Genomic DNA, 15,635 nt, shown 5'->3' with positions numbered 1-15,635 from the left:
AATTAAGCAGAAACTAAATTTCAACCCAGGTTTAAATAGTTTTGTTGATTCCTATCTTAAATTCTATATTAAATATTTACATCTTAAGTCTACATTTTAGTGGCTACCATAAAAAGGGAAAAATTGGAAATGAAAGTAGCCTAGGGAACTACCACAACATAAAGATAAAAATATCATTTTTAAATTGACAATTATTTTTATTCACTCTGACCTCCCCACAAAATACTAAACATATTAGTAAATGTAATTTAAAATCTCTGAAATTCTTCCTCATGGAAGAAAATGTGTATTTATAGCCATGGAATTTTAGAATTTTTTGAAAAATAATACCCATTAAAACATTAACTTGGAAAATTTACTTTAATTTTTAAAACTTCACTATGGTGTGAGCCTTTAGGAATGGCTAATAAAAAGAGTTTCATACTAGATAGCTGTGACCTCAGGAAAGTCACTTAACCTCTGGAATTCAGATTCCTTATAGATATCCTTATTAGATAAAATAAAGGGCTTGGAATAAGTGACCCAAAGGTTTGTTTCAAGTTCTGAAAAGTGAATGTTTATGCTAGGTCAACAACTTAACCTCTATTCTTGAGCAAATGATAAAGTAAAAGATAAAAAGAGAATTCTGTAAAGATGGCAGCAGTTGTTGACTCTCCCCCATAACTCCCATAAAAACAGACAGTACAATCAGGATACCCAAACCAAACTCCCAGGGACAATACCCATAACAAAGCCAGGTGATACAATATCATCATGAACCCAAAATAGAAGTGGGTAGTTACAAGACACCAATAGCTGTAACACCCACATGGTATTAGAAAGTGTGCAGGCCAGGTGTGGTGGCTCACACCTATAATCCCAGCACTTTGGGAGGCTGAGGTGGGCAGATGGCCTGAAGTCAGAAGTTCGAGACTAGCCTGGCCAACATGGTGAAACCCTGTCTCTACTAAAAATACAAAAATTAGCCAGGCGTGGTGGCAGGCGCCTGTAATCTCAGCTACTCAGGGGGCTGAGGCAGGAGAATCGCTTGAACCCGGCAGGCAGTGGTCGCAGTGAGCCAAGATCGCGCCATTGCACTCCAGCCTGGGTGACAAGAGCGAGACTTCGTCTCAAAACAAAAAAAAAAAAAAAAAAGAAAAAGAAAGTATGCAAAAGGAAATCAAGAGAAGATCAAAAAATTGTTACAGCCCTGAGAGCCAGAAAATGCCAAAAGTGCTATCAGGCACTCACTGGAAGCTTGGCAGGCCATTCTGAGAACAGCAGCAGAAACTGGGAAGGGGTTCTGCAGACTTCACCTTGTGAATGAGGGGATAGTCCTGCACTGAGGAGTAACTGCTGGGAACCTAATCCAAATTCAGCAGAACAGGGAAAATAGAGGCAAAGGAAAAAGAAGGTCTAGACAAAACTAGGGGAGGGTGACAGAGCCAGAGCCGGCAGATTTCAGGCTACATGTTTGATTACTTCCTGAAAACACAGAAGAGAGGTCTACAGCAAAACAGTTTGAATAGTTTTACTGGCCTATCCTTCCTATTGAAAGCAAAGGGAGAACTTATTTCACTTAAAAATGGGCAACGCAAAAGGATCTCCGTTGAACCACACTCAATGTACATTAGGACCAAAGGGAATAGGGAAGAAAATAACATCCTGACAGACAATAAAAGAATGTCAGAAAGCCTCACAAATTAGATGAAAAATATAGCTTATGGCATTATGTGCTAAAAGAAACTAACAAAATGGTGGCAGCTCTTAGAGAACAACATGAATCAAAATTAGAAAAACTCAAAAGTAAGGTGACAGGAACATTTGGAAAAAATGGAGTTAACAAATTAAAGACAAAATCATTTCAGATATGAAAACTAAACTAGGAAGAGCACAAGACCAAAGAAACAAAATGGATAGATGCCTTAGAAAAAACTGAAGATGCAAAGGAGGGCATGTAATACAAGTGTTAAGCACATGTTAAACAAAACAGCAGTTATGTTTAAAAAGGAGAGCCATTACACTTTTGATATATGTTGGAATACATACAGATAGAATGATATGATATTTAGGATTTGCTTCAAAATAACAGAGGATTGGATTGTGAAATGAGAGAAACAGTGGAAGATACTGTCAGATACTGTCGACACAAAGAGTTCAACTCTGTAAAATATATATTTGTGGGGTTTTTTTTGGTTTTTTTTTTTTTTTTTTTTTTGAGACGGAGTCTCACTCTGTCGCCCAGGCTAGAGTACAGTGGCGCGACCTCCGCTCACTGCAACCTCTGCCTCTCAGGTTCACACCATTCTCCTGCCTCAGCCTCCCAAGTAGCTGGGACTACAGGTGCCCGCCACCATACCCAGCAAATGTTTTGTAGTTTTAGTAGAGACGGGGTTTCACCGTGTTAGCCAGGATGGTCTGGATCTCCTAACCTCGTGATCCGCCCGCCTCGGCCTCCCAAAGTGCTGGGATTACAGGCGTGAGCCACCGTGCCCAGCCAACTCTGTAAAATATTTGAAGAGATTTATTCTGAGCCAAATATGAGTGACCACGGCCCGTGACACAGCCCTCAGGAGGTCCTGCGAACATGTGCCCAAGGTGGTTGGGGTACAGCTTGGTTTTATATGTTTTAGGGAGGCATGAGACATCAATCAAATACATTTAAGAATTACATCGGTTTGGTTCAGAAAGGTGAGACAACTCAAAGCTGGTGGGGGCACGGAGGGAGGTGCTTCCAGGTTATAGGTAAATTTAAACACTTTCTGGCAGACAATTGGTCGAGTTTATCTCAAGACCTGGGGTTCATGGAAAGGAATGCTCAGGTTAAAATAAAGGATTGTGGGGACCAAGTTTTATTGTGCAGAGGAATCTCTCAGGTAGCAGACCTCAGAGACAGAGCAGGTTGTAAAATGTTTCTTATTGGACCTAAAAGGGTGCCTGGCTCTTAGCTGATTACCTTCTGGATCTGGAAAGAAAGGAAACAAAATAAAGGGGGAAGGGGATTCTCTATAGAATATGGATTTTTCCCACGAGACTTTGCAGGGCAATTTCAAGGTATGACAAGGAAATATATTTTGGGGTTAAATATTTTTTCCTTGTCTCATAATGTTATGCCAGAGTCAGACGGAAAAATAAGTCACAATATATAGGTTCAAATAAAACCCATCTGATGAGAATTTATGGTTTGTAGGGCATGACTCCCTAGACCCCTTAGGTAGGAATTTGGGCAAGATAAAAAATCAGAGCTTAGTCCTCATTACAGAGAAAACAAGACTGGCCATGAGTTGATAACTGTTGAAACTAGGAAACTGGTAGGTGGAGGGTTACTTTATTCTACTTTTTTATGTTTGAAATTTTCCATGGTAAAAAGTTTAAAAATGGATATAATACCCTGTTTTTTATCTAAACTACATCAACTCAAAATCTCTTAAAAGTTTTGTTAAACAAATGTAAATGTTTGCTGAAGACCTTATCCTTGCCAGGAAATAGTCTCCACTACAACTAATTGTTACTTAATTTTCTCTTTTTTTTATTTTTTATTTTTTGAGACAGAGTTTTACTCGTCACCCAGGGTGGGGTACAATGGCACGGTCTCGGCTCACTGCAACCTCCGCCTCCCGGGTTCAAGCGATTCTCCTGCCTCAGCCTCCCAAGTACCTGGGATTACAGGCACCTGCCACTACTCCTGGATAATTTTTGTATTTTTAGTACAGACGGGGTTTTACCAAGTTGGCCAGGCTGGTCTTGAACTCCTGACCTCAGGTGATCCACTTGCCTCGGCCTCCCAAAGTCCTGGAATTACACGTGTGAGCCACCGTGCCTAGCCTAATTTTTACTTAATTTTCTTAACACAAATATTTCTATTGTAATTTAAGTGACCAAAATGATCTTTTCACAGCAAAGTATACCCCAGCCCAGTGCTCTTCAAACTTAACATAATATTTAATTAGTGATAAGGAAAATAGCTTCTGTGTTCAGAACATATTTTACTAATGTACCACAGAAGAAATATGATCTTTACTGCATTACTCATAAAGCTATGAGTCTAAAATAGATGAGAGAGAATGAGTACTCATTTCAAGAAAGTTATAAAAATCATACAAAAAAAACCTTCCCCTTTATATAAAATCCTATCATGAAAATCATTTTACAAAAAATAGAGATAAAAACTTTTCAGCTTTATAAACTACTTTTTATAATGAGCAGGCCCTTGGACCAAAAAAGGTACTACCATATCCATCCTGTCAATTAAGATGCGTGGTATATCCATTGTAAGCACTGACAGTTGTTGAAGACTGTAGGAAACAAAAGATAGTCAATCAAATGAAAAAAAGCTCCATAAACAGGACAATGAGTCCCATATTTAATCTTGAAAATTAAATTTGCAAGCAAAGAACACTAAAAAACACACAAAATGGCAAACCCCAGCACATGTACAAATATTTCAGTGGGAAATTATGTACCTTGGGATTGTGAAAGGAAAACAAATCTCCCCAAAATCACTAAGTCAAAAGGAAAAGGCAAATTGGGTACTGTGTTGGGCAAACCAGTCTCCCATTCTATTCCTAAATAAGATCGCTACGAAGATTTTTTAAAAAGCTACATACCTCCCTCACAATTTGCCAATAAGGAAATTCCTTGTGGACAACCAAAGGACAGGCAGAACTCAAAGTCATTCCTCTGTTCCCATGAGATAAATGCGTATCTGATAGCTTCCTTTGCCCTACTGTTTCACTACAGACTAAGGCATAAGTAACTATTCCTCATTTGTCTCTTATCTACCTATGACCCAGAAGCTCCTGCCCACTTCGAGTTGTCTGGCCTTTCCTGATGGAACCAATGAATTATACATCTTACATATATTGATTAATGTTTCATGTCTCCCTAAAATGTGTAAAATCAAGCTATGCCCCTACCGCCTGGGGCAAGTCATCAGGACCTGAGGCTGTGCCACAGGAACATCCTTAACTTTGGCAAAATAAACTTTCTAGATTAACTGAGATCTTTACAGGATCAATGAAGAATTCCTACAGAAGCAAATCATGTCTTAAAATGTAACTGTAATCTCTGATTCCATTTCTGGCCATTGCTTTAGTGGTTGATTCTCTCTTCAGTTTTAAGGGATAAACACAACCAGGTCATTCTGTTCACCTTCATCAAAAGAAGGTTTGCAAGCTGACACAGATGTCATGATGCTGTTAATAATAAGAAGCTGACATCATGAGGCTACTGTTGGAATCAGGATTTTAGTGTCAACAATGGTAACTCTCCAAAATAAAATAACTGCCAACCACAAACCCAGGGCAAAATAATCTAATCTTGATACTATGAGCTATTTTTTCAATTGAAAGATTCTAGCAAACTTAATCTAATACCTCAACCTTAGTCAGAAAAACTTCGGTCTTAACTGTTTCACCTATGTCAAACTTAGCTAAGCCTCAGGCTTCACATTTGTAAAATGCAGATGATATAGTATCTACCGCAGGGTTACTGTGAAAACGAGTGCACTGCAGGGGCTTATCGAAGTGCTTGGCATACAACAAATGTTAGACAATATTTTTCATGTGTTTGACACTGTGTTGTAGGTATTAGAAATAATTTTCTAATTATCATTGATTTTGCTTACATAGCTTAAACCACAGTAACACAGGTGCAGAAAATAAGGATTTGAACTCACAGCTCAGCATCTTCTTAATATGCCTGATACCCATGTGTAAAACTTTATTTTCTCTATAGCTTGTGTAAATTTTCTCATGATGATTTTAAATCTGCATATAAAAGACTAGTTTAACAAATGTGCAAACTCAGATCACAGAAACATGATTCATAACATTTCAAAGCAATATAAAATGATTAAAACTGCCATTAACTAATAGCCATAATAACTCAATGAGAACACTGGCCTGGACCAAAAAAAAAAAAAAAAAAAGACAGGTGAGAATACTCAAAAGAAAGAGTAGAAGTTAGTGATACGAACAGGAGGCAGGGAAATTCTAGGCAGAAAAGGGCAAGTCCCTGAGAAAACCCCACCCTCAAGCCTGAAACCATGGCACTAAGTGAGAACTTATATCCTTGTTTTCCCATGCGAATGTTGCCGTTTCCAAAACTACTCATGGTCCACACCACACCCCATCCCGTGTACATAAAAACCCCAGGCTCAGCCAGCAGAGAGAGGAGAAGCAGTTGGACACTGGAGACTACAGTCGGACATTGGAGAGAAGTGGCTCGACTTCAGAGGGACACCTTGACAGCGTAACTTCAAAGACGAATCCGGCCAGAGACAGCTGGAATTCAGGGAAAGATTACCTTCCTGCCCCATCCCTTTTTCAGCTCCCCTTCCCACTGAGGGCCATCTCCATCAGCAATAAGATTCCCTACATTTACCATCCTTCAATTCATTCATGCAACCTCATTTCTCCTGGACGCCAGACAAGAGCTCTGGAACCACGAGTGTGGACACAAAAAGGCTGTTACACTTGCCCTTTGCCTTCTACCAAGGCAGCCGATTAACGCAAAAAGGCAGAGGACCCCCTGAGTTGTTAACCTTTAAGTCGTCTGCTCACAGCAGAGCTAAAAGAGCACTATAACATTCCCTCTGGAGCTTCAGGGGGGCAGACACCAACTCCCAAGATGCTACCATGAGGCCAGCACAGAGCTGTCTCCTGCCAGTGTCCAAAAGCACTTGCCCTGGCTCCTGCACCCACTCAACTGCATATCTCCTCTTGTGAGGGGTGAAACGCAGTAGGTCCGAGTGAGTGGAGTTCACTCCTCCTGGCACCAGAGCGGCAGGCCGACTGCAGCACTCATGCACTCCAGTTCCTGCCTTGTTCACTAGCGTGCTCCCTCCTATGAAGAGTTGAAAGTGGTGGGCTGAGTAAATAGGGTGCCCCCTTTGCAAGTCCCGCAAAGGGGGTCAGGAAAATATCTTGCTTCACCAGTACTTTTTAAAATGTGATAAAAACCAAATCAGTCAAGTAATACATTACCTACTTCAGCTCTTGATAAAATCCAGTATGAGATGAAACACTTACATTAAGCACCATACTGGCCAAGCTGCCTCTGGCCTCTTCTCCTCTCTATTTGCAAACTATTTTTTTCCAAAAACACCCCCAATATAACATGCTAGTTCTCATAATCATGCTCTAAAAAAGCAGTATCTGTGATAAATTATCATCTCTTTTTACACCAAACCTTAAATGAAATTATTAGAAAAGCAAAAACAAAACATCAACCTTTCAGTGTATCCCTATTTTGCTGGCCACAACTAAATGCCCCCAAAATGTTTCCAATGAGCACCAACAGTGATTTTTAGCCTATTTTACTTTTAAATATATTTACATACAGAACAGGCAGAGACTAACTTTTTAGTTAAAGAATGCACTGAAACTGAATAGCAGATGATTTAGCATTAGTTAACAGGTCAATTATATGGAATTATAATTGTTTCTGTGCATTGGGACTTTATGTTAAACACAAGAATGTAACGGTGAGCTGCCATATTTGAATTTAATTGCTGTAGCCTGTTATCCAAAACATCATGAAAACACTGGAGAAAATGAGAAAAATGACATGAGGCATGGGAGATGAAAATGATGCTGCAGAGGAAACTATGGTAACAGATGTGGCTCTCTCTGAGGTATTGGCTCAAATTCATGATTTACAGAGAAGGGTAAGCATCTCCCAGAGAGTCTTCTCCGGAGTTAGATAACTCTTTACTTTTCTAGGTATTGGAAGCAAACAAAAACATACTTTTCCATCAAATGCCTGAAGAAGTGCAAAGCATTTTTCGGAACAGCAAAATCTGCAGGCTATCTTTCGCTCCTATAGCATCTCTTACATTGACAAGGGAGTGTTTCATAGTATACCTCAAATAAGACCAATGCTAAATCTGTTCCAAAAACTATGAGGAAAACCAATGATAAATAATGCAAGCTGGTGAACAAAAGAGAAGACAAAAAAGAAAGAAAAAAATAAAACCTGTAAGCCACTAGGTAAGAAATCTGATAGAAATAGTGATAATAGACACATAAAGGTCTTTCCCACCAAGCAGCCAATGAGAAGACAAGAAACATAAATCAGACACTCAATCCTTCCACCATTCTTCACGAAAATCATGACCCCTTCCTGGAAAGCATTCACGAAGTAACAGTAGTAGTAAAAGCACCTCGGTATGGCATTACAACCATACAAGTCAACTGAATTTTATGAGCACCTACTAAGCTTTTTTATAGGAATTATTTCATTGAATCCTCAACACAGTCTTGTGAAGTTTATCCTACAGATAAGAAAATTGAAACACAAAGAGAATAAGGAAAATGTCTAAGATGACACAAGAGGAATAGCTGAACTCAAACCCAGAGTGTCTGATTCCAGAGTCACATTGTCAATCGCTACACTATACTGCTCAAATGAGATACACGCATGTCAAAGTGAAAAAAAAAAAATATGTAATGTATAGCATTTGTAAAACTAAAGGACTTTTGAAATACCATTTCACTCCTACTCATTATGTCATTCAGCTGATCAATATACTCTAGGCTTTAAATTTTTTGACCCTGCCCTCTCCAAAAACGTGTGTATATACATATATATAATGTTATACATATATATAATACGTTATATAGATGTTATATGTTATATACATATATAAAACAACATTCATCCTTACTACATGCATTCTCATATAGCCTACCTCATTTTTATAATGCTGGAATTCACTCCACGATCCACAAATAGGTGGCATCTTACAATTTTTTAAAATCCACTGTAGACAATAGATGTGAAGATTTTGGAAATACACAGGGAGGATTATGGACATCCTGTGATTTGAGAACCACATCCAGGCATCCTGGGAGATTAAGTTAGGTATATAGGAAATCACTTGTGTTGAGGCTGGCACAAACAGGTATGTGGTAAGTATCAGTTTTCACAACACTTCCTACAATATTACTAGCCTCCAAGGCTTAGGGAAGTGATGCTATTCCAACATCATCATAAGTCAATGAGCTGCCAGTCAAGGTTAACTACCTTAATGTTTAAATTCACCAACATCAAGGAATGGGACTGTGCTACTTACATGACCTTTTCTGGAAAAAGCAGCCTATGATTTTTAAGAAAATGCCTTTTCTAATCAGTTATTGTATTTTATTAGGCCGTTCCTATGTTGCCATAAAGGAACGCCTGAAACTGGGTAATTTATAAAGAAAAGAGGTTTAATTGGCTCAGGGTTCTGCAGGCTGTACAAGCACGGTACTGGCATCTGCTCGGCTTCTGGGGAGGCCTGAGGGACCTTTTAGTCGAAGGCAAAGGGGAAGCAGACATCTCCCTTGGTGACAGGCAAGACAAGCGAGAGTGTGGGGAGATGCCACACACTTTTAAACAACCAGTCAACCAGGCACAGTGGCTCCCATATGTAATCCCAGCAATTCGGGCCACCAAGGCAGGTAAATTGCTTGCGTTCAGAAGTGCAAAACCAGCCTGGGCAACATAGGGAGACCCCATCTCTACAAAAATAAAAAAAAAAAAAAATTAGCCAGGCATGATGGTGCATGTCTGTGATCTCAGCTACTTGGGAGTCTGAGGTGGGAGGATTGCTTGGGCCCAGGAGGTTAAGGCTGTAGTGGGCCATGATTGTGCCACTGCACTCCAACCAGGGTGACAGAGCAAGACCCTGTCTCAAAAAGAAAAAAAATTTTTAAATAAACCACCAGATCCTGCAAGAATAAACTCACTATTACAAGAACAGCACCAAGCCATGAGGGATCCGCTCCCATGACCCAAACACCTCCCACCAGGCCCCACCTCCAACAATAAGGATAACATTTCAACATGAGATTTAGGCAGGACAAATATCCAAACCATATCAGCCATTTTTATAGGAAAATTTCTGAAGTATATTAAACACTGACCTTCCCTCTTAAAAAGACTACACAGGACACAATTTAGCCTTTTCTCAAGGACATGGTGTCATAAATAGAAATATACAATGGTAATTTTAGAGCTGGTAGATCCCTACCTTGAAGATCAACTACTGAAATCTCACTTTATAGATGAACTAAATGATGTCACAAGAAATTCTATAATTTTCCCAAAAATCACAAAATAGAATGGTCATATGATTACCATATACCATGCTGCCACATCTACTACTGTATGGTGCTAAACACTATCTAGCAAGATAATCAGGATTTAGGGGCAGTACTCCTTATAATTTCCCTCGTGTTTATCTTTGTTATCCCTTCTCTTTCCCCATAATCTTTAGCAATAAAACTTTTTTTTTTTAGAGACAGGGTCTTGCTCTGTCGCCCAAGCTGAAGTGCAGTGACACAACTATAGCTCACTGAAGCCTCAAACTCCCAGGCTCAGGCAATTCTCCCACCTCAGCCTTCCAAGTAGCTGGGACTACAGGCATGCGTCACCATACCCAATTAATTTTTTTTTTTTTTTTTTTTTTGAGACGGAGTCTTGCTCTGCCGCCCAGGCTGGAGTGCAGTGGCCGGGTCTCAGCTCACTGCAAGCTCCGCCTCCTGGGTTTACGCCATTCTCCTGCCTCAGCCTCCCAAGCAGCTGGGACTACAGGCGCCCGCCATGTCGCCCGGCTAGTTTTTTTTGTATTTTTTAGTAGAGACGGGGTTTCACCATGTTAGCCAGGATGGTCTCGATCTCCTGACCTCGTGATCCGCCCGTCTCGGCCTCCCAAAGTGCTGGGATTACAGGCTTGAGCCACCGCGCCCGGCCACCCAATTAATTTTTGTACTTTTTGGAGAGATACAGTTTTGCTGTGTTACCCATATCAGCTACTTGGGAGGCTGAGGTCTCTAACTCCTGAGCTCAAGCAATCCACCTGCCTCGGCTTCCCCAAGTGCTGGGATTACAGTTGTGAGCCACTGCACCTGGCCAATGAACCTTTATCTCTTTTTTTTTTTTTTTTTTTTGAGACAGTCTCACTCTGTTTCTCCGACTAGAGTGCAGTGGCACCATCGAAGCTCACTGCAACCTCCGCCTTCCAGGATCAAGGGATGCCTGCGCCTTAGCCTACGGAGTAAGGGGGACTACAGGCCCACACCACCATGCTTGGCTAACAATAAAACTTTTAAATCCAAAGAATCTATGTGTTTATCCTATTCAGGAGAAAAATTAAGCTAACATACTCTGCAGCCCATCTTAGGGGAAGAACTCCAAAAGATGTGAGCAGTGTGCTTTTAAAAAGGAAAAAAAAAAAAATGCAGGCTGAATCTCTGTATGGTCTTCAAAAAGAAAGAAGGATGCAATGAAAAGCCTACATTGTCTTAAGAACAGCTTTGGGGATATGACTGTTAGGAAGCCCAAAAGTTCCTCAGAATAGGCAATGCAGTAAACTTCAAAAGGGAAGGGACTAGGTTCTCAATAAACGTGGGTTGAATGACCTGAAATATGAATATTTGTCACTACACTAAATGTTATCAGGGCTTTGCGACGTTTGATGTTAAGTTTGCATTTTACATGTTTTTCTCTTCCCTTTCCTATACAGATATAAACTGTCATTTATATGTCTAAGAGCACCCCCCACCAAACATAGTCTTTGCAGAAGTTGATAACATTCCTTGTATCTTCTAAGGGGGTGGTTCTAATATGCTGAACTTGCTAGAATTATTTTTAAAATGAGGATGAATATGTTCTAAGTGATGATCTCAGGGATTCCCCTATGTATGAAGCATGTCAATACTATCATATAGGTCTTATAACTTCCATCTTGACTGCTCTTCTGTTGAGCTCTTGGCTCTGCTGTGCTGCAGATTACACAGGCTGCCAGATAAGTCACCTCCAGTGAGATGTTATGTTACTGGGACTATTTTTAACCTGAAACCAATGGTACATGTCTATAATCCACAAAACTGTCATTTAAATGACTTTTTAAATGGCAAAATATCCTCAAAAATGACAATTCTGTGCCCAAGCTGAGGAGGAGCACTTTCTAGACCCTTACCACATATATCTAATTTTATCCTCTCCCTTGAGACTCCAGTTAACCCTCCTTCTTTATTCCATTTTCTTCTATTTTTTCCACAATTCACTTTATCTTATTCTTCTGTCTTTGGGTGTTCAAGAGATATTTACTGTATTTTCTAATCAGAAGGAAATGGGCTTAACTAAGAAAATACAAAGTTTATTTTTCCCATAATCTCCTGAAAATACGATCCTAAGGAAAAATTTCCATCTTGAATTACAGAAAATGAGAATGCATGTTAATCAAGGTCAAAGGGATTATAAAATATTATCTTCACATGATTATACTTGACGAAGCAATTGTCCCTTTAGGACATTTTACCTACGACTAAATATGCTAAAAAGTATATCTAATAGCCTATTTCTTCATGTTTCTGATGCATGCATTACTGCTTCTACTTTTGTTAATACAACTGAATCTATGAAACACTGCTTTTTCTATGATTTACTCAATGTAATACATTTAATAAAGTAAACATTTTAAAGGCGACTTTCAGCAAACTATTTCACAAGAGAAATATTCCAAGCGCAATAAAAAATAAATTAAATAATGATTGGAATTGTTGGAATAATTTATTTGGGAAATGACTCTTTTATTCAATTTTTAAACTTTTGATTTGTTGAAATCGTTTATTTGGGGAATGACTCTTTTATTCAATTTTTACACTTTTGATGTACCTAAAAACAAAATTACATATCATAAATTTAAGCAATGTGCTTGATAAAACCTAGAACGTGTCACCAATAAACAATATGAAAAATTTCAGTTTTAAGATTAACTTCAAATAAGTTCTTCCCAAACACTGAAAAATAACATTGCACTCACTGGGATAAATATAAAATGAGTCTTTTTCCAAATATAAGCGATGTCACCTGATGCAATTCTCTGGCTCACTCACTGTAACTTCCTACCTCTACCATAGCAGACTCCATCAGGATGGATGTATTCCAAATCTGAACTGTACAGAAGGCAAAATATTTATGAAAAGCATTAGCATTATTCATAAGAATTAACATTCATCAATTAAAATTTGAACCCAGACCTGAAAGAAAAATTGTTGATTTAAAAAATTGTTAAAAACACCTCAAGTTCCTACATAACAAAAAAGCAAGATTATAAATCTCAAGTATGGTATAACAACTATTCCAAAATGGATGTTGTTCTCAGTTTTAGCATAGACTGGAAAGAACAAATCAATAGTTCATTGGCTCTTTCCAGCTCTCATCCAACATCTGTTCATAGCAACTACAACCAGGTTATTCGCAGCCATGCTGTTATTTTCAGGCTACGAAGAAACAAGTCCGTGCTGTTCTGAGAACTATTACCCAGGCATTTTTTGTTAGACAACATAAAGCCCATCTAGTTTACCTTCCCTATATTCAAAAACAAGGAAACTGAGGCTCAGAGAGATGTAGTGCCTGCGCCCCCTCCCCCTCCCATTCAAGCAATTCACACTAGCACTAAGCAAGGCCTAAAACCAAGTTTTCTCAATTGTTTCTATGAATATGGGTCAACTCTGAGGATCAGAACCACGGATTGTTTTTCTGGGATGGAATGGGCCTTTGGAAATTTACAAGGTGTGATCCTGAGCAAATTACAACCTTTCCAAGTCCCCTTTTCCTCTTCTACAAAATGCAGAGAGTACCTACTACTCTAACAAGGTTGTGAGGATTATGTCCGGCTTGTACAGTGCTTAGCACAGTGATTAGGAAATTTTAAGCATTCGAAAACAGGTAGCTATTATTTTTACTCCCATCCTGAAAACATGGCTGCTCCTAATCATGGCTGTTTGAGAAGACAACGAACTGAATTCATTAACACAACGGACAGGGTCCCATCCACCAGAGCTTCTCTGGCCTACCACATTCTACAAACAGTAGAAAACCCCATCAAACAACCTATTTCATCCCACCTAAAATGATCATCCTTCACACTATTAAAAATAAAAATGAAATTGCTGCCACATGTCTTCTGCTACGTATTGTACACTGCATATGTCAAACAGAAATTGCAGAGGAGTTTCTGGGTCCACCCAAAACATGAAGAACAAACGACGGGAAAACAAGAGTTAGATAAGGTCACACACCTGAATTGGAACTCAGGACCTTATTCTCAGCACATTCTTATGGGTGGTAGAAAGCAAGATGCTTTAAGCACCATAAAGCAGGAATAATGGCTACCTCAACAAAATACAATTCCCTAGGTTTCTCAACAAAACAGAATCCATTTGCTTTCCCTAGTAAATTCATACGCACATGGGCAATAATTGAGCATCTTTCTTGTAAAACTGAGGATTAAGCTGTGCCTGAGCTGCGATGTACCCTAGGATCATACAAATCTATGAAAAAGTCCTATGAAATGGCGAGACAAAATGATGGGGAATATCACCTTGAAATCAATAAGTAAGGAATCATAATGTCTTGCCAAAGTCGTCTCCGTTGATAAAATCCCGACCCTCCATTTCATGACACTGCACATCCACTTCCCTCTAAGGAAATTAACAGGAATCACCGCAGCAACCAACCTCAGCAATCAGCATCGACCAGATCAACCCCTACTCAAATGGCGATAAGCACTGCGGGTCCAAGCCCCTCCCTGTAACTGCCAATTCCCGCGCTGACTCCGGACTACCTCACTTCCTTTCCGTTCTCCCTCCCACGCTCGACCCACGATGTTTGTCCCAAAACTCGCCACTGACAGAAAAAATAGAAACAAGACAGTCTTCCTAAACTTCGTCCAGGAAGTACCAGGTTACACATACCCGTCCCTATTACGATCACATCAAACTCCGAAGGGAGAGCATCCGCCATCTTGACGGGAAACGCGTCATGTGACTACTACTTGTGGAAATGAGATCAAGTTAGGCATTCCCTCAGGGGAAGGCGGAAAGGAAAACAATGCATTCTGGGTGTTGTAGTTCTTGAGTGGAAGGTCCTGGCAGGCGACTACAGTATTATATTTAAAATGTTTACACGTAAATTAAAAACTCGACTGATTTTCCAGGCTGAGTGCTGTAGCTCATTTAGCCTGGAGGGTTGAAGTAGGAAAGAAATGTAGATTGTTATTCCGTTAGCTAGGATGAATGTGGGAGACTTGAATACCCCTTGACAATACTGAAGCAAGAATTGTTAGGAGACATCGAGAGCCGAGTGAAATTGAAAAGGGTTTGCTCTGTGAACAAAGGAGATTTTCATTCCAGCCTAAAAAACTGTTTCCCGCCGTCGTGTCTGTACTTTCGTGTTGGCCCTCGAGGCACGGTTTTTCACATCAATACTTTCAAAATATATTCCGTATCTTTTTCGTTTCCACGTCTCCTCAATGAAAACCCACGAAAAACCTCTCACCCTAGTTTCTTCAGAATGGAACTCTCACCGCGTCCGTATTTGTTCTAATTAGTCCAGACAGCCACTCGGGCAATAGATTAGCCTTGTTTTATAAGAGGGAAAAAAAATACATGAAACCATAGTTGTACTGGATAAGCGTTTGTTGAGTCTGAATTTGATTTTCCGCACGAACTAGATAAGTTCATGTAAGATTCTCCTTAGTTTACATTTAGTTTCCAATCTATTAGTTTCCATAAGCTACCGTAGAAATAATTAAGGTTAAACGGCCTTTATATTAAAGTGATTGTATTTGATGAGGGACTTTAGGTCGTCTATGTCTAACAGCT

General features: G+C 39.5%; 1 protein-coding gene across 1 annotated transcript in view; it reads right to left on the bottom strand.

Annotated features, from left to right (window-relative positions):
- The window catches only part of CHM (CHM Rab escort protein), a 189,460-nt gene extending 174,652 nt beyond the window's left edge, over window positions 1-14,808 (bottom strand). Inside the window, 1 exon segment of the mRNA XM_033233292.1 lies at window positions 14,727-14,808. Within this exon segment, the coding sequence (XP_033089183.1) occupies window positions 14,727-14,775 (49 nt within the window). The 5' untranslated portion in view covers window positions 14,776-14,808.
- Window positions 14,809-15,635: the final 827 nt, after the last annotated feature.

Source organism: Trachypithecus francoisi, unplaced genomic scaffold, assembly GCF_009764315.1.
Source record: "Trachypithecus francoisi isolate TF-2019V2 unplaced genomic scaffold, Tfra_2.0 Contig01451, whole genome shotgun sequence".
NCBI lineage: Eukaryota > Metazoa > Chordata > Mammalia > Primates > Cercopithecidae > Trachypithecus > Trachypithecus francoisi.
Note: the sequence above shows the minus strand (reverse complement) of the source record. Positions and strands in the feature narration are given on the sequence as shown.